Source organism: Fundulus heteroclitus, chromosome 2, assembly GCF_011125445.2.
Source record: "Fundulus heteroclitus isolate FHET01 chromosome 2, MU-UCD_Fhet_4.1, whole genome shotgun sequence".
In the NCBI taxonomy this organism is placed as follows: domain Eukaryota; kingdom Metazoa; phylum Chordata; class Actinopteri; order Cyprinodontiformes; family Fundulidae; genus Fundulus; species Fundulus heteroclitus.
In genome coordinates this window covers 10975632-10997911 of record NC_046362.1, presented here as the reverse complement: position 1 = coordinate 10997911, position 22280 = coordinate 10975632, and the positions used below count along the sequence as shown (strand labels likewise).

Sequence of the window (22280 nt, the reverse complement as noted above, 5' to 3'; positions counted from 1 at the left end):
ATTAGACAAGTAACCACCCGACCCCCCCCAGCGCGACCTGATGAGAGCCCCAGCATGCCACCATGCTCAGCAGAAAGACTTTACACAGCTGTAAATGGAGTAGGTCAGATCAGTACTCATTTTTTTTTTTTTACTAATGAAGAGCAAATTTTAAACATTAGCTCAAGAAGACATTAAATCTGGTGGCTTGGAGCAGAAAGAAGCGGGTGTTGCATAATGAAGTGCTTTTCTAAAAGGGCAGCTGGGGGAAATCGGGACCTTTTTGGAGCTCTGTTTTTACTCTTTTACTCTTAAAGCCTTTCAGTGTGACGCTTTTGTTAATAAGTTACAAATTCAATTCCACAGCGAGGAGAGAATCCTCCTGGATGCTGCTGTGTCCTAGCTGTCCTTCTGTAATACTCTTTAAGAACTTGGCTTGAGGATAGCACTTAAGCGTTTTAGCCCTGCTTTAGAGATCTTGCTCTGTTTGTGTCCAAAGGAAAAGTATTGACTTAAAAAAACAAAAAATAACCAAACATGGTTTTGATGCTATTGTGCATCTTTTTATCTCACTAAAACTAACATTTGGTTCATGGCCAAAGTGTTTCCAGCCCTTTTACTTTGTCACAGTTCAACCAGAAGCTTCAGTTTACTTTGTTAGGATTTTATTTGATTGACCAATAAATTCACGCATAGCTGTGAAGTGGAAGAAAGTTTTTACTAATAATCTGAAAGGTGTGCGATGCATAGGTGTTCATCTCCATTCAATCTGATACCAGTGAATAAAATTCAGTGCAAACAACTTATTGGTCAATGAGATTTGCCTGTGTGTAATTTGATCTCAGTATAAATCAGGCGGTTCTCTAATGGCCTCAGGGGTTTATTGGAGCACATCAGCGAGCAAACAGCACCAGGAAGACCAGGGAACACTGCAGACAGGTCAAGGGTAAAGTTGTGAAGACGCGCTTAGATTTTAAAACAATAATCCAATCTTTGAAGGGTTGAATTGTGAGATATTCAGAGTACGGCACAACCTCAAACCCACCAAGACACGGCTGTCCACCTAAACCGACAGGGCGGGTAAGGACCCTGGGGGAGCTGCAGATGTCCACACCACAGGCGGGAGAAACAGGACAGAAAAACAAGCTGTACTCTAGACATCTGGCAATAATGGGACAAAAAGGCAAGAAGACATCAGATGTGCAGTTTATGGTTTCGCACAAGCGCTGCGAGGGAGACGGCAAACATGAGAAAGACGGTACTATGGTCCGATTGGTGCAAAAAAATGTAACTTTTTGGCGTCCTTCTAAAATTTTATATGGGAGGAAATGCTCACACTGCACTTGACCCAGAACAGACCTCACGGTAAAAAGCAGGGATGATGGCTGCATCGTACTGTCGGAAGAACAAGGAAGCTTCAGGGACGATGGAGGGAGCTAAATACAGGGCGATCCTTCAAGAAAATCTGTTGGGGTCAGCAAAAGACAACAGCTGCAGGTCGGGAGGTGTTGGTTAAAATGCTGCATTCTGGACGAGCTGAGGGCGATTTAGGCTTGACCGGGAGAGACTGGCATAGAGAGCATTACAATAGTCCTGCATGGAGCTAATAAAACCATTAATGGCCTTCTCCAGGTCAGGACGATTTAAAAAATGTTCCTAATTTGAAAAAAAAAAAACTAGTCCAGACCACAGAGTCCATTTGATTTTAATTGTGAAATCTTTAACAATTTACACCTAGATTAGTGACAGTGCTATTTAGATTAAAGGTCAAAGCACTAACATCTGAAGTGGTGTGGTTTCCATATAAAATACACTCCGTCTTTTGTTTGTTTAAAAAAAAATAAAAAATTCTGGCCTAACCACCGTTCAAAGGCAGTAATGCAGTCCAGTAGAGAATGGAGACCATTACTGCGGCCTGGTCTTCAGAGACAAGTAGCTTCAGAAGGATTTCTGGTGCCGAGTTATAATCGCTCCAAGTGGAGCACATAAAGCGAAAATAAAAGAGGGTAAAGAGAGGAGCCTTGCGGGACCCTCACATGATAGAGGAACAGGAGAAAAGGTAAAATTATTAATCACAACAGGGAAAGTTCTGTCCGTCAGATACGTAAGAGATTAACCTGCTGTGCCACGGATCATTGTGGTTCAGTCGGGACAAGAGAACACACTGCAAAATCAGATACACTTTTCTGAAAATTAGTGTATCTGTCCTTGATTTGAGCAGGTAAATAAGGTGATCTGCCAATAAAATAAGATGTTTGCACTTAAAATAGGAACAACTCATCTCTATCGTCTTATTTCAAGTGCAGGATGTCTAATTATCTTAATTTAGGGGTCAAAATACTCATTCCATTGGCAGATGATCTTATTTACCTGCTCAAATCAAGGACAAAAACACTATGTTTAAGAACATTTTGCTTATTTTTAGATCCATTTTTGCAGTGCAGAACGATCCGCTGAGTCAAAGGCTGCTGTGAGATTCAACAAAACGAGGCACAGGGGACTTTTGATCAACAGACGTATACATACCAATAAGTACCTAATAAGGCGGTCTCTGTTAATATGTCCTGATCTAAAGCCAGACCATTTGTTGTTTTTTTCCCCAAAAATGCCTTAAGGTAAGAAAATGTTGAAGTTGAATACATTTTTTTCCCCCTGAAACTTGGAATGAAAAAGAAAATCTAAAATTGGTCTCTTAGAGGTTCTCCTGTATATGGTCGCGTGTACAGATCTTTACATGCCGGTGGGGGATGAACATAACAGCGGCCCGATCCCTGAGGGAATGCTTTCAATCCAACTATGGGCTTGTTTGAATTGCCCTGTCAAAGATAATTCTGTGAAAATATGCGCCTGCCACACTCCAGACTTTTCCCTCCACTTTACCAATTAACGCAGCGGTTATGCACCGCTTTCTTCTTGTCTATCACGTAAGGTCTGAAGAATTTTTTTTTTTTTAGCTCTGGATTGGTTTATAATTTAGAAAGTTGAGAAAATGCCTAAAGACTGTCTAACGGAGAGCTACGATACTTTATCAGGATTAAAAATGTACACACTCAGATTCTCCCATTGTGACTTTAACGCTGTTTCCCTCTCTAATTGGGCTCCTTATCAGCCGCACACATGAGGATGTTTTTGCTCGTGTTCAGACACATGTTTGTGGATTAGACTGGTCCACTGATTATGCAGACAGTCTGCTGCTTAATAGCTCTCGCAAATCTTATCCTCTGACTGTAAATCAGGCTGTGAGGAGGAGAATTTCTCTTTTTTTTTTTTCTTTTTTTTTCTTTTACAGCTGTGCCTCCTGATGTAACTCTTCAAGATAGTTCACAGCTTTAAATCTCCAATCTGAAGTTTATTGAGATGCAAGTCCGTTCTCAATATGAGCAGAGTATGGAGTACATTTGTACTGTAAATTAGAAAAGTCATTACACGCTCTTGGTGCTGTTATGGAGTAAGGGCACAAAAGAGTTACTGAGCCAAATAAGTCTGAATCCACTCCATGGATTTTAAGTTAAAGCTGATTAAAAAAAACAGCCCGCAAAGCTGATGGTTCCATCAGAAGGTGTTTGTGTATTTAGAGAATGTAGGAAAGGAAGCTTCATTTCTCACTTCTTTTGTCTCCCCGAGGCAAAGTTGGAGCATCTACAAATGGATTCCTCTCCTGTTTTAGAGCTTGGGAGGATGAGCTGAACCTTAGCCTGACCTTTGGCGTCTGAGAAGTGGAGAGCTGGTCGGCGTAATCGTATAATATGGCATGAAGACCTCTCACTTGACCTGTCCACCGCATAGGACTGGTGCTCCCACAGATCGTGTTCTCATCTTTGCTCTTCACAATGGCGTCTTTCATTGTGGCTTGGATTCCATTTGGCGAGAGGTATTTCCTGAATTTACTCTTTCTTAAAGTGGACCGATGTAGTTTTCTGATTACACGCAGAAAAGCCGGGTATGGGAAACTTTAGGCACCTAAACATTTATACACCTATTCACAGATAAATAATGAGCCCGAGATCTCCCGCCTTATCCGAATCTGACCTTCCTCCGCTGCATGCAGTCAGAGCTCATTTATATTTGTACTTGTGCGACTCTCGTTTGCTGTTCTAGTTGGGAGCAAAGAACACGGCACCTGCCACGCATCAGGAAATGCTCAGTAATGGTCACTGCAGTCCTGGCTGACCCGGCCCAGTCCAGCATTTAAAGCTTTTTCCTGCTCCTGCGTATTCAGAGTTTTACCCAGACCAGGTCCGCCAAGGCTGGTCACTCTGCTTAGAGTTTCTTGCACATTTTACATAATGAGCATTCAGCATTAACCTTTACAAATGCTTGTTTTGTCTCTCCTAGGAGAGAGTCCCATCCAGCTTCAGGGGCCTTCCATATAAACAGAACAAAGCAGCAGTGTGGATTGTCAAACTTTGTTGAGAGAGACTAGAGTAATATGTTAAGATAAATATTGCATATTTTGTCTTTGCCAGCATGTTACATTTCAGAGGCTGTCTGAAGTCAGCAGCAAAGCAGACTCTCTTTGGAAATGAAAAGGTCAAAAATAAAGAGTGAGTTCACACTACTACTTAAGGCTGGGCGATATGGACCAAAAACACTATCTCAGTATTTTTAGGCTGAATGCATTTAGCTCAATATCTTTTTCTGCTCATAAAGTAAATATAAAATGGCATCTCTGAATCAAATATTTATCCCAAATGTCTCACAGGCAAAAATTTTTTTTAACAAACTGCTGTTGATAAAAATGAGAAATGGCTGAAAAATAACCCACCGGGTTGCAGAACGGTATAATTAAAATCCACCGTAGACCATCTCGATATAAGGGATATAATCTCATATTATATCTCTTTTCAGAAAACCTCAATATACTGCCAGCCCTACTGCAACCACAACAATCTTGTGCTAAACCACATTTAATGACATTGACGATTTCTTGCGGCGTAACTAAAGCACAGCAGAGACTATTTTGAAGACTTTATAATCTAATTTGAATTTGAAATGCCTTCAGTGGAACACGGTCGGGTTGTGAGAGATATCAACGGATGTGCAAGGCTTCTGTAATGCTTCCCCTAATAATTCCCTAATTAACAGAGAAAAATGACCTCATTTACATAGCGTCGTCGGCAGAGCTCAGTGCGCTGGCCTGTCCCTGTCAAAGAAGCCTAAAGGAGAAAAAAAATAATGACCACAGTCGCTCAGTGGATATGTGACATGAATGCCACGCCAGACGTATAGCAAGGTTTCACCTCATTAAGACTTAAACAAGAGGTGGTCTTCATCTTTTTCTTATGCCTTTTAAGACGGCCAGTCTTTGGAGTTTACCCGCAGTTTAGAGGGAGCGAGATATCGAGAAATACAAGCCGAGTGGAGAGGATGAAGTTTTCTGTCCCAGCTAATGTGAGCTGACATACTCTGGGGCATGAAATTACTTTCCCTGATCCTGAAGATAGCACCTCTTTCCCATTCAGATCAGGCCTTCAGCTCGGAGACAGCTTAAATGGGGACAATGAAGATAAGCTCCACAAAATTAATGAGAACTAATACTTTTTTTTTTTTTTTTAACAGGAGTTTATGTGACATTATGCAAACGTTTAGCCACAGCTCTTGGACATCTTAGCAGGGCAGGGTTACAGATTTATCTGAGCTTGAGCTGATCTCCAAAAGTCAAAAAGTTCAAAATCAAACCTTCTTTTCATAACTTTACCATTTGTGTAGTATTTCATGGAAGAGGAACATGCTGTAAATGTTTGTGCTCCTACAGCCGATTTAGCTCTTTATTAGATTGTAAGGACTATAGTTTTGCACATACTTCTTGAAAAGATCATGAAATGCACATTCCTGGACTTTATGAATTATTATAAAATCTTATGACAACAATCGGCAGTCATTAGTTTTACTAAAAATTAGATTGAAATAATAATTATACTAGGACAAAAGCTACAAGTAGTAGTCGCTTACTCACTTAATCATTTCATGTTCTCAACCTTTTGGCTAATATCTAATCAAATCAACATGTTGTCATTTCATTTGAATTGTAACTTTTCACAAAAAAGGGGAATCTCTCTCCAGAATCATTCAGCAGATCGATGTGGAATATTAATCAATATTAAAACATAAAATACGTGCTTTAATATAAGGTCCATAATTGTAATGTCAGTTCAATATTTCTACAGCCGGAGGCAGACAGCCATGTAGCAGTCTGGTATTTGTGCATTTTGATGAAGAAATGTTTTGACACAATTGTTAAATACTTAGTATGATATTGATTAAACCACTTTTTTTTCCCCCTTCATCAACATTTTCAACACACATGGTGAGCTTTAGCATCTCAGCCACTAAAAATACACTTCAAGTATTGGCATCCAGGGCAGTGAATGTGTATCCAGTCGGCGTAAATAATATTTAAATATGAATAGTTATTTGTTTATGTTTATTTAATTATAATTTCCATGCATGGCATATAATTGCGATATTGAATCTAATGATATTGCGATGTTGACTGTAGAGATCTACCTTCAGTGCTGTAGTTCCTGCATCATCTGCTAAACAGGTCCTGGGTAAAAGATTGGGTCTCTCCAATGACATTTTCAGCACTCCTCACTATTTTCTGCAGTCTCTTTTGTACGAAATATCGCAGCGGCAGTACAAAATTGAGATGCAATAGGTCAACAAACTATCAATGACCACTTTGAATGAAGTTTGTTGGTAGGGAGTGTTTTTTTAGTTTCCCTTCTCTTTTCTCCCTCTACTGCAGGGCTATTGTTGCTGAGGGCGTTGTGTTCAGGTTGTCACCTGATTAATGATCATTGATCATCAGCTTTGTTTTCTCCTCCAAACGGACCAGATAATTGTCTCTTCATCATTTCTCTAGCTGTTTGACCCTCCCCCCCTCCGCCCTGTACATTGATTCACCATTTCCAACAAAGAGTGTTATTAAAGGCAATTTTATAACAGCAGTGGACTGATCACACAGCCTTGAGGGACTCCAAAGTGCAGCATGATGGACTTTAGAACTTCTTCCAATGTAGACTTTAGTCTGAGACACCGGATCTGAATTGGCGTCCGATCCGACTGAAAAACGGATGGTATGACGTCGTAGCAATTACATCTGTTACATCATGAGTCTGAACAGGACGAGAGGCATGTTGGCAAAGTAAAACGTATCCGGTTTGGGAAAAAATACAAAATAAAATTTCTGTATGCAATTTCTGGCCGGGTTCATCTCCATATAGGTTTGTCCTGGAAACACGCAGCTCAATAATCAGTAAACGGTGTACTTACACATGGTAGGAGCTGAGAAGCACAGAAATGGATAAGAAAGTAAAATGGCGATCTTCTTTGACTTTGTTCAAGCAGCAATTGCGCCTTTACGCTTATTGCCCGGCTTATTTATGCTACCGGAGTTTTTGGTACATGGTCTTATGCGATGAACCCTCTACAGAGGGTTGGCCAGTCGGTCAGGAATAGAATATGTTCGGAGCGCGGACCTTTGGACGCAAACACTGTGTCTTGGTACTTTACTGTGGCTGCTCAGTCAGGGAGTTTTCATTCCTGAAGCATATTGCAATGTTCAGGCCAAACAGAAGTTTCTCTGTTCCTCCCTGAAGAACGATGTACGTTAAACTTGAGCTAAAATTAATGTACAGAATTCTAACATAGGAGTAAAATTAATTGATATCTCTGCACTCATCATTTAGGTATCAGACATGTTTGCTGTGTGAGAAGTTGTTTTACTCACATTAATCCTTCGATAAGGAAAGTCTGTGTATCTTTTTTGAGAGTTCAAGTTGATTTATGGCAGATAAAATAAAAGAACACTTTTTCTTTGAGAAATGCTTATTGGATGTCCAGTAGGGAAAAATGCTGTCTTTAAAAAAAAAAAAAAAAAAAAAAAAAGCTTTGTGAGGCCTTGGGATTAGCTCAAGAACAGTGAGCAGAGAGCTTCATGGAAATGGTTTCCATGGCTGAGGAGCTGCTTCCGAGCCATACATCAGTGCAGTACAAAGTGCTGGATGCAGCAGTGTAAAGTACGGCTCCACTAGACTCAAGAGAAGTGGGGGCGTGTTCCCTGAAGTGACAAATCCCACTTCTTCATCTGGTAATCTGATAGACAAGTCTGGTCGTATCCAGGAGAACGGTACTTGTCTGACTGTATAGTGCCAAGTGTCCAGTTATGTGGAAACGGGATTCTGGTGTGGGTTGTTTTTCAGGACCTGGCCTTGTTCCCTTAGTTTTAGTGAAAGCACCTCTGAATGCTTCTATATACCAAGATACAATCCCCAGTCTGGAGATAGACCCTTGCTCTTCCGAAATGACCATGTCCATAAAGAAATGGATGAGAAAGTTTGGTGTTTAAATGTCACTGCAATAGTGTTCTTTAAAAATCTCATACCTGCTATAATTGTTGACAGCGGGTGAAACGCTGTCTCCTAAGAGCAGACTTCCCACTTAAGAGTGGAACCAAAAAAACATTTGATCATGATAAAATAAGGTCATATACATCAAGCCTCCATCTTGATGGAGGTGTTTTAATGGTGATTGATGGTCCTTTTGAGCCGAAAAACAATTTCCTCTCGGGCACGATTAATAAATGTAAACAGACGTGGCGACATCTAGCGACAGTATTGCAGAACTTTTATAATGCGGGAATGCTGAATTTGTAAATCAATTGTAAATATTGCAGGTTCGAGCCTGACCCTCTGCAATGCCTCGCAATAGAGCGGCAGCTTGGCGTGATCGTAGCTCAACTTTTTAATAATTAAATACACCGATCTACAGCAACTTTAAGAGCCTCATATCAGAACATTTACTCACGTCAATCAACTCTGCCGTCACATCTGAGCCTCGGCAGCTTTAGCGTCTGCTTCAGTGAACACCAACGGTCATACTGTATTCCCAGTGACATTCCAGTCTTTTCCCTCTTGGAATCATATATTTTTTTGCGCATTTTTTTCTCTGGATCTTGGACCATTTTTAATCGTTTCGCTGAGATGCTAATAGCCGTTAGCCGCTTCCTTGTTTCATCCACTGCTGCGTATGGGCAGGACGTACTTCTGTTAATATCGTAAATAAACATGAAAGGCTTTATCTACTAACAAATTGAACAAAACAAAGCATAAAACACTAAAATAACACCAGCAGGATGTGATAATCTTACATAAAAACTGTGTATGCAAGAGTGAGCTACTGACATACAAATAAATAAAAAAGTAGAATAACGTGGCTATGCACCTTTTAAAATAAGAGAGCAGTTTTAGCTATTGCCCAGTGTGTTTAGAAGGCCGCAGGATATGCCAGCCTTGCTTTGATCCTCTTGAACAATAACTACCAACTTCGTACACAAGTCAAGAGATGCAGTCAAGACAAAGCACTGGGTGTTTCAGAAAGCTGCATTTCAAAGTGGGAATTTCTCTTCATTTCACCTCAAAGGGGGCAACGCATCCATCAGAGAGCAACATCTGACAGGAGCGGACCCTCTGAGCACATTTATCTTGTGACACATGGCAAATTGCACTTTGAGCCGCTTTAGTCCTGCAAATCCTCACAGATGGAAGCAACCTCTGGCCCGCGTCGTGCTGCCGCTTTGACAGACAGCTGAACTTTCTGAATTTTGCAAGAATAGCTAATTTTCTAACTTGTTTGTCCAGAACCGATTATTGTTGTAGATGCTATTGTTAATTAATTAAATGCAGCGTATTCAGCGAACAGAATTACAAGCAGCTTTCGTTGTAGGACTGCATCTTTGAAGTTCGCTCGTTACGTCACGTTGCAGTTAATAAAAAGAAAAAAGAAATATGTGAATCTGTGTGTAACCTATTTGTTAAAGGAAATCTGTGCCTATTTTCTAGTGGTAAGTAAGATCTGTTTTTGCTGTCAGTCGTGCTCTGAATTGCCCAAACAGATGTTTTGAAATGGAGACAAGTTCCCGCATTCAGCCGTGAATGCTGTAATGTTACTTGCCTTGGTGCGTGGTGTCAAACAAAACACTGTTCCTGTGAAACTGCCCTCCAGCCATCAGCACAGAGAGGCCATAACTGGACCCAGGCTGCTGCCTTAATTGACACACAGTTCAGAAAATGGAGCCTCACAGAGCGCGAGTTAGCGATAAGAAAACTGCTCAGTTGTTTTTTGTTTCCAGCTGGGCTTTCCTGGTGCCCGCTGCTGTAAGTCCCGCTTTAGTCTCCATCAGGAGCATTTCCAGTCCAAGCATTTTCTCTCCCCGTTTTCCCTTCCTTTCTCCAATTCCTTTTTTTTTTTTTTTTTCTTTGCCAGGCGAGCTGCTGCTGCATAATGATTTGCTTCGGACAAATGGCCACCTCAGCAGTTCTGCTGTGCTTTGTGACAGAGTTAAGCCCTCTTTGTGGGAGTTTTCCATATCGGCCAGTTAGACAAATGCTCTGTGAGACTGGTTTGCTTTAGAAGCGGTAACTAACTTACAGGCGTATTCAGAAATGACTCACAGTATTTTTATAAGGCAGGACATCTTTTGACTTGTAGCCTGTTAGACACTACAACTTCAACACAGGAAATAAAAAGTTGCAAAAAAAACATTTATGTTTTTCTTCCTGTGCTATTGGCTTCATCAGTGCACCATCTAAATATTATATAGCCAATGGGTCCAGTAGTTTGTTTAATATACAAGTAGCTTAACTAAGTGTCCTTATATTTGAAATGGTCCATCTTTACAAAGGCCTGATTATTCTGAAAAGTAAGATGTACCTTGTAGGTTGCATCTGCAGATAAAAACAAACATTTGGTGTTTTTAAGAGACCAAAACACCAAATTACAGTGCCCTCTGTGTTTATTGTTATCCCTGGTAAAGATGATAGGAGCCTTAAAGATAAATTCATCATTATCATTTTTATTGCCTATTCAGCATAATCGACACTGAACATTTTCCTGTCTATTCACTTGTAGTCATATCCTAATTTATAAAGATCAGCACACATCTGCTTTACTTTAAAAGCATTCTCTCTTGCCCCTCCCATTTTGAGGCTGAGGAAAAAAAAGCATCTATACTATATCATGTTTATACTCTAGGGAAACAGGACGTTATGAAGTAATATTACCATGCAATAATACAGAAACAGCTACTTCATCACTGCAACATTATGTCTTCATTTATAAGGCAACTACCTTGTTCACGAGAATGTGTTCCTAGATAACTAAACTAGATAAACCTAATAATAAGTTCCAGGCAATTACAAGGAACTAAATATTTAATAATAGTAAAGTATCATATTTCTTCACTATAAACAATGTAGTTTATTATTATTATTATTATTATTATTATTATTATTATTATTATTATTATTATTATTATCTGATACTACTAAGTAATTAAATGCTGTGAATGTTAGTTATTGTAGTTGTAACAACCGTATTAACATTTTGTTACAGAGTTCTTAAAGAAAGTGCGACCTTATATTTTAATTAAACCCCTGAAAAACAATAACTGTGATTTTTTTTATTATTATTTTATTTTGATCAGCTCAGTAATGTACTAAACATTTACAATTTAATGAAACATAGTAGTCAAACTTTTTGCAGAATAGCTGTCCATAAATTATTGTTGATCCAAAACAATGCAGGGTATTGAAGGTAAGTAGATTTCAGTTATATAGCACCTTTCTCAGACAATAGTCACAGTAATAATACAATTAAAAGAACATTTAAAAACATGAAGCCTTATAAAACCTACGCTGATAATATTACGGTTCCTTCATTACCATTATGAAATTGTTAATATGTAAACAATAACAAATAATCCAAGACCCCTGTGTCTGGGTCAGTTTTACTAGCCCAACATCTGCCATTACTTGTTGTTTTTGCTTTTCTATAATACTGTTATTATAATACTGTTCTTCTAACACATCCTTTCTCTGGGAAGCTACTTCGTCTTGCAGAAAAAAAAACTGTTGTCATGTAATTTTCTCTCCACAGCATCCATAGCCATCTGTGCTATTTTGTGATGTTTGTACTAAAGAGGAATTTTCTCGGTCCAGCTCTGTAAAATCATGCACTGTTGTCTTTGCAGGCAGTTCAGATATTCTCTTTTATTTTGTACTCCTTTACAAATTTGTACAGAATTGCCTTTAGATGGCAACGGCATGCAGAGGTGTGTGTGTGTGTGTGTGTGTGTGTGCCTGTTAGATGTTTAAAAGTGCAATGTCGGTTACACCCTAATAATTATACACATCCACTCAAAGCAAAAATGCTCTTTCGATCAAACATCCATGTACACCCAGTCACATAAACAAGCACTCTTCCCTTTGCTGCGTCCCAAGACACTTAGGGGGGCCCCTGCGGCTCCCCTCACCCCCCAGCCGGGCCTCTTTAATGAGGACTGTCCCCGGCGTGTTTGATCCTGCTGCCAGCTCTCAGCCCCGCGGCCCCTCAGCCTCATGCCTATTCAACAATCCCCACGGCCCTCGACAGTGACTCCCCCACTGCCTTGGGTACAGTATGGATCCAAAGCAAAAGCACTCCTGGGCGGCCGTTTGATATCAAAGCTAGCTGTGCTGATAATGCGGCGAAGGGATGAAAAAGCTCAACAATTTAGCTCCGTCCTTTGCAGATTTGAAAGCGGCTATTCGGCTGTACAATGATGCTTTTTAAAAAAAAATAAATAAAAAAAAATCTTTTGACTTTAAAAACCGGTTAACAGTTTTTGGTTTTCAAACACTGATTAATTGGTTCCAGTCTCTAACATAAGACGGCTTGTGTTTCCGCTTAGGATGGAGGTCTGCTGATCAACAACCCAACAGCGCTCGCCATCCACGAGAGTAAGTGCTTGTGGCCCGACACGCCGCTGGAGTGTGTCGTTTCGCTCGGCACAGGACGCATCGAAACCGCCGGCAAGACCAGCACCACGTATACGAGCCTCAAGACTAAGCTTACCAACGTCATCAGCAGCGCTACAGATACTGAGGGTAGGTGAACAAGATGTCCAAAGGTATAGTGGGCCATCTTCTCTAATTGGTTGTCCCACATCATTGTGACGTGCTCGCTCCTCTCCTGGCTGAATATTCGCGCTTCTAGTGTTAATGAACTCAGTGAGCTTCGGTTTCAGCTCTCATTATATTCTTTGAACATGGCCGAGAGCCGCGAGAAGCAAACTGTCTTACCAAGTTTTATGAGAAGAAGGGGAAGGCCTCAGAAGAAAGAAATAAGTGTGGATTTGGGAGATTTGTTCACGCGATCCCTCTGAGCAGCAGAAGAGCTGGTAAGATGGTCTTGCCCATGCGTAGTTATTCTAGTGACTTGGGCGTTTCTTATCGACGTTTCTGGAAAAATTCCTCCACTCTACCATGAAAGCTCATGGTGGCTTGGAAGTACACATGTACATCTAAATTGAACCAAAATGTTACTTCACCATGGCTTTATTTTGTTTTTACACATAATGTCCTCTAGAATAATAGCAATTTATTTGTTTTTTGTTGTAAAACATAAAGAACACATGGACAATACTTGTTTTCTCCAATCATTCTTCTTGCTTTGTGGCAAATTTAATAACAAATATTATTCGGGTGCCCACATCTGGCAGACCAATCTGGTCAATAAATACAAAAGTACAAATTACACAGTGCCTAGCAAAAGGAATTTATCATTTTAAATCTATGTTAATACAAGCATGCTTAAAAAAAGGAAGAGAAACTAAATAAAATAACATTTTAGATGCAGCTCACTAGAGGGTTGTGCTATATATATATATATATATTTTAACAGGCTTGTGGGCAGCACCACATATTATCCTCGAGGGCCACCATGTTGGTGACCTCTGTGGTAGATGTTGCAAAAGACTTGAGACTGGTGCAGGGGCTAACCTTTTAAGCAGGACAGAAAACCTAAACACCAAGAGCTACCACCAAATCATTTGGATTAACATTTATTCTTGTCTCTGAAGACTTGAAAATTGCTGTTTACTGAAGTTCTCCATCTAGTCTGGTTAAACTTGAACTATTTAGCAATGAAACATAGCACAAAAAGTTGTCTCTAGAAGTGCAAAGCTGGGAAGACAAATACCCCAGATGGGTTGCTGTTGTAATTGCAACATAAGAGGGTTCTACAAAGTATGGACTTATGTGAGCTCAGTCAAAATAGATTATGAAGGCCCTGTATATTTTCCCTTCCACTTCACAGTTATGGAATATTTGATGTTGTCCCATGCGGGCATGTTAAGCTGAAGGCCCATGGGAAGCATCTGGCCCATGATATCCAGCCCACAAGATCCTTTCATAAATGTATTCCTAACGGCTCGCCAGTAGCTTACAGAGTGTTTTCTCTAATCACACTATATATATATCTCATTATTCAACACAACGGCCGCCCACAGCTCAAGAAACTTGCAGCACTTTCCTCGCTGCCAAGTAAGGACAGACCAGGTCAGCCTCGCTGGGTTCCCAAGTGCACATTTTGCTGATAAGTTTACAGAGTTTATATGGCACTTCTTACTTTGAAACACTATCTGGAGCTGTTCTCTTATCCCTTCTCTTTTGATATTGAGAGAGCACCCCGGTCTAGTATCCCTATGGGGCTTTTATAGAACTGCTACTGTTTGGCAGCATATACCCGTGAGAACAACTACTCTCTGCGAGGAAGTGGAACTAGACGACACACGGTCTGATAAGCACTCAAAGTATTTTAAGAGTATCCACACCTCAGAACTTGACACCAAACATTAAAGCTGCGGTAGGTAACTGTTGTATAAGTACATATTTTTAACATATTTGTTAAAGCTATGTCCTGACATATGATATATGAAATAGATAATCTGTGGAGGAAAAAAAATGGTTTCTCCCTGTGGGCCTGATGCCATTTGCATAAATCCACCGCTCCCGGTCTAAAGCAACCAATCAGAGCCCGGAAGAATGTCTGCCTCTGATTGGTTGTTAGCAGTGTCAGTCACTCTTGTGTATGCTCTGCTCACACACACACCCTCCCCTGCACAGCGCTACCGCCATTCAAGCTCAAGATTGCCGGTGGGCTGCAGCTGTGTGGACAAACAACCTGCTTTACAGGAAAACTGCCAGTTTCTTGGCAGTGGCACCTGCTCAGAAAACATCAGAGCAACATGGCCGGCAAGGAAGCCCAGCAGATTACATCGAGTCATTAACTTGCAGCATTCACTCCTCCTGGATGAGCAGGAAGAGACAGTGGACAGTCACTTGTATTGTCATTGACTTTACAGCCTTCCCTCACTCAGTGGAAAGGGAAACGGTCTTTTAACAGGACGAAACAGAATACACACACAGAAAAGAACAGAGAGGCTCTGACCCAGGAATACTTTCTATGTGAGAGAGAAAAGTAAAAGGATAATGGCAATAGTAGCTACTTTAGTGGCCTCATTTAGGAGAGAAACACAGCTAAGCAGAGTTCAGTTTTCAACTCTAGATGATGAAGAGAACACATACAGCCAGTAGCTACGTCTTGGAGAGAGACAGGGTTAAACACTGAAAGACAGGGCCAAGTGTATCATCTATAGCAGTAGCTCAGCCGATGCCCCCCCTTCTGTCACAGCTAAACAAAATGTCACACCAGATGTATAGCTACCATGAAGAGGAAAAAACAGAGAGCAACTTTAAAGGTAAAAGCTGGAGTAACAGCAAATAATGTAAAATTGGAAAGTAGTAGGAGAATTTAGCAGGATCAGTTTGTCTTCCACCAGCCTAAGTCAAATGGTAAATGGTCTGTCCTGCGCTTTATCAAGTCCAGAGGACCCCAAAGCGATTTCCCTTACATTCAGTCATTCACCAATTCATTCACACATTCACTCGCTGATTGTGGTAAGCTACATTGCAGCCATAACAGACTGACCACTCCCAGCAGGTAAAGCAGGGGAAGTGTCTTTGAGACAGTCGGAGCGGGTGTTCGTACCAGCAACCCACTGGTTACAGGATGAACTCCTAGCTCCTGCACCAAAGTAGTACAGAGATGGCTCAGGATAACCTAAGCCACTCTTAACGGATCTGTGCATTTCACATTTTTCAATAAATATGAATCCCGTTTTGCCGGGACAAAGTCCATGTTTCATGTTTACTTTGCCCCTTTCATAGTTTTATGGTTTAACCCATTAAACCTCCAAGAAACGCTTAGAAGTTTGAGGTTACAGCATGATGTGAGGAGGTTTGGGGGCTCTGAATACTTCTGTGAGACGCCGTACATTTTTCTGTCAGTTTGCCTAAACTTGAAAATAAAAGGAATGACCAACAGGAGATTTGTACAAGACATTCTTTCCCCTAATGAATTCTAAATAAAACATTGTGGTTTCATAAGTTTAGTGGCCATAAAAAGTACTTCACTCTATCTTTGATGGATTCCAGCGTGGCCCTGTGTGGTTGCAGCCTTTTCATGTCCTTATCACCTGTCGACGTGGGTACTGTGCCTGAACTGGGCTCTCCCCCTCCCTGTCGATGCTCCGGTGCCGTGGGTGACCCAGTTGCTTCTTGGTGCAATTGTTTCCTCCTATATAAGAAATTATGACCTCATCTTGTCAGTTGGCTCTCTTTTTGCCATTGAATCATAACATGTATTTGTTTGGTTATGGTCAGATAAGGGTAAACCTGGAGTTAAGATGTGATCAGAGCCTTTCATGGAATGGGCTTTAACTTTCGGGACAGTGAAACACAGATTAAGCGTAGAGTGGCGTTGCTCTGCATGTTAAACATGTCTTGGAAAGATGACCTTGGGTCAGTTTTCTCCTGAGACCACTGCACACTCTTAACCCTTTACAAATTCTTTGTTACGCTACCGAAGCACAGTGAAGGTAACCTGTTTGTGAACACATTAGGATGCTCACCGTGTCCTGCATTCTGCATAACAAATCCTGGATTGGAGACGGTTGTAATGCGTTTTGTGACCAATGCTTTTGGGGAAAACATGCCATCATTTTAGAGTCTGTGTGTAGTTTGTTAAAGGATCGCCGCTCCCTGGCTGCCGACTTAATTTAATTATTTTTTTTTTTTTGAGCTGGTGTGTGCATGTTTATGGATAGAATAGGATGCCACAGTGCTCACCTTGTCATCTTCTCTGCTGATGGGGAACTCTTGTCGCTGTGTACCTGACTGCAAAGCTTTAAGCTGACGTGCCATTTGTGTCTGATACGTTGTCAGTTTTGGTCTCATCTGATCACAGCAGCCTCTCCACACGTCTGTTGCTTCGCCTACACGGCTTGTGGTAAACAAGATTGCTTCTGATATATTGCAAAACTGGCGTTCTTCTCGACACCTTCCACAAAGGCCAGCCTACAGGACTCCGTGACCAATGGCCTCCCTTTGGTTTCCTCCTGCTGTTTCTCTTTTCTTTCTTCGGTGTTCTTCCTTTTCAAGCGCCTTTTTCCTCATTTTCTTGCTTGTGTCCTTCGTTTTTGTGTCTTACTTTCCTTACATTCTTGTACCCTTCTTTCCTTCCCTCCCCATCCTTCCTTCCTTCAGCCTTTCCTTTCATTTTTCATTCTGTTTGCCCTATCTTCCTTTCTTTCCTAAGCTGTGTACTTCTTCCTTCACTTCTTCTTTCCTTGTGTCCTATCCCCATTCATTCCTTTTTAGCTCCTTTCTTTCTTTTTTGATTGTGTCCATCCTTCCTTTCCTTTCTGTGTCCTGCTTTCATTCCTTCCCTCCTTACATGCAGATTTTCAAGAATGATGGGATTTTTATATTGAAATGTGTAGTAACACCAGTGACAGGTCCAAACCCGGGATACTGTTTTGTTTTTCCGTTAAACGTCTCCACAGCTTTGACCTGTTTGTGGTGTTCCTTAGTGTTCATGATGCTGTTTGTTCATCAAAGCTCTCTTTCAAACCTCTGAGGCCTTCACAGATCAGATGTGGTTATATTGGGATAAAATGTAGGTTTACCACTTAGGTGACTCAATCTGTTGCACTGGCTTATATTTATCAGATGGGGGGGAAATAAATCCAATGCCGTCTATTTCTTTTCATTAAAGCAAATTGTTAAAAAAACAACAACAACATTTTGTCTGTAAGGACGCAAAATGTTGGCCCCGATCATAGCTGTCAGTGTTTGGTATTAATCAGTCCAAACTAACATGCCTTGACCTTAGCAAGCTGAAATGTTTGTGACCGCCCACCACGTTGGTTTCTGTCGTCTCCACTTTATTTTTCTTAGGGGGGGTTAAACATTTCAAGACTCCTTGATTGGTTTTGACACTTAAAGTAAGTGGACCAAACATTTCACATGTTCTGAAAAAAATACACAGATCTTTCTGGATCAGTTTGGTGTATTTACACCAGTTTCTTTCCCCTTTCTTCCTGCTGTCTGTTTGCTTGAACTGAAAAGCTGTTGATTTTAAAACCAGTCATGCAAGGCAGATGGAGACAGCTAAGGCAGATAAGTCGGACGGTTTCTCTTGGACCTACCTCAGGCTTTCAGCTCCAAGCGCTCCCTCAGTGACACGTGTAACGCCATCACTGTCCCGACACATTGTGGCTTCGCGTGTCCTCTTCGCAAACCAAACACAGCTGCTGAATGTTCGTACGTGCTACAGCCATCGCCAGGTTAATTGCGTGCTTATTAGTTTGTCACTCACTCTCTCTTGCGTTCTTCTCTGTCCGCCAGAGGTTCACGCCATGCTGGACGCCTTCCTCCCTCCCGACACCTACTTCCGCTTCAACCCCTTCGTGAGCGAGGAGGTGTCCATGGACGAGAGCCGGCTGGAGAAGCTCAACCTGCTGCAGGCCGAGGGCGTCCGTTACCTGCAGAGGAATGACGAAAAGCTGAGGAAGGTCGCTCGCATCCTCACTCGAGAGAAGAGCTCCGTCCAGAGGATGGCAGAGTGGGCCAGGCTCAGGGCCGACATGTACAACGGCCTCTCTTCAAAGCTGTAGCAACAAAGAGAAGTGACTTTTCCCCAGCCCAAGCTCTCTCCTTCATCCACATTTACATTGTCACGTTACCGTGGTTACTGTAGCATAGTTAATGTATTATTATTTTTTTGACCAGTAGCTGTAAAAAAGAAGAAAACCTGTGTGAAATGCATCTAAAATGCCAACCGCCTTCTCCACTCACCAACACTTTGACAGATATTCTTAGTGTTAATGTGCCAAGAGCTTTGGCACTTCCCACGTAAGCAATCCTCACTGCCAGCTACTTTGGCAGATAACATTTTATCTGGTTACTATGTGCGTCTTGCTTATTTTAGCGTGATTTTTTTTTTAATTAAAAATGTTGAGATTTAGGATCTTGCTGAATGGTATTCAAACAACACAGTCAATAAGATTTAGAGGTGTTGAGCATGTTGACTTTCCTGCTATTATTAGTTTAAGGGATATGAAGTCAAGGCTAGCAGAGAGCTGCCATGATTCAAGATAAAGGCCTGGTGAAATTGAAAGCATAGAAATTACAAAGCTTGATAGTTTTACTTCTTTCTGGTTCTAATGCTAACATACTGATGTCACTTGTTGCATATTTGGAGACAGAAAGATGAGTGACATCAACGTCAGTCTCCTCTTTTCCATGGAGTGAAGAAAGCCTTAACAGTAAAAATATTCATAGCAACATCTAATTCCAAGAATTATGAGATTTCACAAGTGAGCAGTTTTTAATTGTGAGCTTTTTTTTTTTTTTAACAATGAAAGATTTAAGATCAGAGATTTGCTGCCAGTTTCCAGTGTCCAGTTTTAGCTCAGTCCGATTTCACTTTCATAAGCATAATTACCGGCATTCAATTCATTTTCAAGTCTCACAGCTATGAGCAGTTATTAATGAGTTATATATCAGCTGCAAAGGTTTCCTCAACATGTGTTTGCCGGGGAGCAATTGCTGTAAAATGAGTTTTTACCAATTTAAGACAAAGACCTGATGGTTTGAGGTTTTCCTTTTCAACTGTGGTTAGCATCTTCTATTAGCGATTACCATGTCAAGCATTCGTAAAACGGCACTCTCTGTGTCTTTTCCCTTTTTAAAAGGTATACAGTTAACTCTGAGATTTGCAGAGGGCTGCTAACATTTCCAGATGCAGCATGTCCCCTGGCAGACAGTGACTGAAGCCTCTAAAGGATAAAATGGAGCAAGTTGGCTGTAAGATGTTCAGCCGTTCTGGTGTCTGAAGAAGGCATCTCCAGGTCAATTCGCTGTTTCAGCAATTTAACAAAAAGACTAGCAAACTCAAGTGTAAAGTGACATCCTGCAGCAGACTGCGCTTTTTCAGCCAAAACCGTAAAAGTACAAAAAGCCAAAGAGGTGAAATAATCGGCATCGACCGACGTCAAGCTAGCTGTTGTAGCAGCTTCCTTTCAAACGTCCTTTCCTTTTGAAATGGCTTTTAGCAGCTTCTCTGCTTGCCCTGACTTCATAGCGAAACACTTTTTCTGAAATTAGCTAAATTAGAGTCGTCGTCCCTTTGTAACTATGGCAACACCGAAGAGCGTTGTGGTTAGCGCGGACTGGTAGCATGTGTTGCGCTCACTGCTCACAACATGATTGAAACTTTGGGTTTCTGAGCGTGAAGCCCACAGATGAAAAATCGTCCATTTCAGGTAATTCCTCGGTGCAGCTGTGTTTTAAAATGTTTCTTTGTGACGGTAAATACACAAACGCGTGTTTGCAGTCGCTCAGAATAGTCATTGCGTTTTGTTTTCCTTTAGATTCGTTTAGAAGGAGATAATTATAGCTCCCTAACTGTGGTAAAGTTTTGTGAATGATCTAATCCGGGTCGAGTCGTGCACCTATACTGCATGTGATATTTCCCAGTTGAAATGACTCAAATTTGCACGTTTTACAATGCAGCTATAGGTGAACTGTGTGTGTCACACAATTAGTAGATGAGGGCTCACTTCAGGCATTACAAGTATTACAAATATATAAATTAATATAAGATACTGTAGAGATGTAAATCACACAAATGTTATTTAACAGAGATCCAAACTAAGTAGCTGTCATGATGTCGATGTGTTGTTTCAACTTAAAGTTAACTTGTTTTAAACACTTTTATATTGCCTGTTCTTTTCCTTCATGCCTCTCTCACTCTGTCTACATTTGTTGGCGTTTCCTCTCTCCCATGCTGTAATGTTTTCTGAAACGATGCAGGTTGTTCCTGAAGGATTGTATTAAAACAGACTAGGCTTTTTTTTTGTTGTTATTCACTGGCTACAGTGGGAAAAGGGGGATCTCTGTTTGCTGCTGTATTTAAAGCGGGTTGTCCGTTTCCAGACCCGACCGGGTCAAGCACTGTGTAACTGGCAGACACTCCCAGAGGGACGCGCAGTAAGACGCCTACAGATATCGTCCTGATTGTTTTAGTTCTTCCGTCCATCTCCGGTTGGTCCAGTATAAATGCTGTTTGATAATGCAATTAAAACCTATCACTGAACCACAACGCGTCCCGCCTCCTCTAATTATTTCAAGATAAGCCGATTATGATCTGAGTAAAGCGGCGGTTTCACCAACGGCTCGTGGATCATCTCAGGAGAAGCGTAGATATTAAGTCCATAACGTGTACTCGCAGTTGCCTAATTATTGAAGTGATCGGCCCTTTGGACTCAGGATGCAAAGCTGATCTAATTTTTTTTTAAAAATATACAACATTCACATCCAGGGCCAAATAAGTGTGTTGTTATGCTTTAACTCAAATGGGTGTTGCAGAGGTAGGGGTCTGTTTGTCAGGGGAGTGTGAGTTCCCCAGTCATCCTGGATCTGTCATAAAATGGAGAAAGGTGAGCAGAAAGGCTCTGCTAAAGCCCCCCCCCCCCCCCCCCCCAACAAAGCAGAAACTTCTGCACACCAACACAGTTCACCAACTTCTCACATGAAAACACAAGAACAGCTTCAGAAAGCAGAGGATGTGAGAAACGGCTTCAGCGATGCTCGCAGGAGACGGGGCTTTCACAAACAAAGTTTTGCCTGGAATTCCGCAACAGTGAAAACTGGAGAAATAAAAAGTTGTTCTTTTTTTTTGTTTCTTTATTTTTGTTTTAATGAACAGAAAGTGTTGGCGCCCCGTTACTGTTCTAGGATAAGCAAAGTGACGAGAGGCGCTGCACTTTGTGTGAGCACGGTCACAGAATGTATCTTAGTCTGAACAACCTACATAATTCTCTCTAACTTTTCATTTTTATAACTACAGTCATAGGTTATTAGATACATTTCAAATAGGAACAAAACAGCATCAAAATATCCATTACTTTTGTAGGCTGTTTGGGATTAGAGGGGCAAGTTTATCCCATTTATCACTGTGGCTAGAACGGTTGCAGCTAACACAACGTCATACGTTTTGTTGTTAAAAAACATCCTATTCAATTTCATGTAAGCATGAGATGTTTTATGTCTATGAATAATTTTACTGTGTAACTT

The 22280-nt window shown here is 41.1% G+C and overlaps 1 protein-coding gene across 1 annotated transcript in view; it reads left to right on the top strand.

Annotated features, from left to right (window-relative positions):
• The window catches only part of LOC105938509 (calcium-independent phospholipase A2-gamma), a 37171-nt gene extending 15865 nt beyond the window's left edge, over window positions 1–21306 (top strand). The window contains exons 9-10 of the mRNA XM_012880255.3: window positions 12710–12905; window positions 18549–21306. Of these exons, the coding sequence (XP_012735709.2) occupies window positions 12710–12905; window positions 18549–18817 (465 nt within the window). The 3' untranslated portion in view covers window positions 18818–21306. The remainder of the gene's footprint in view (window positions 1–12709; window positions 12906–18548) is intronic.
• Window positions 21307–22280: the final 974 nt, after the last annotated feature.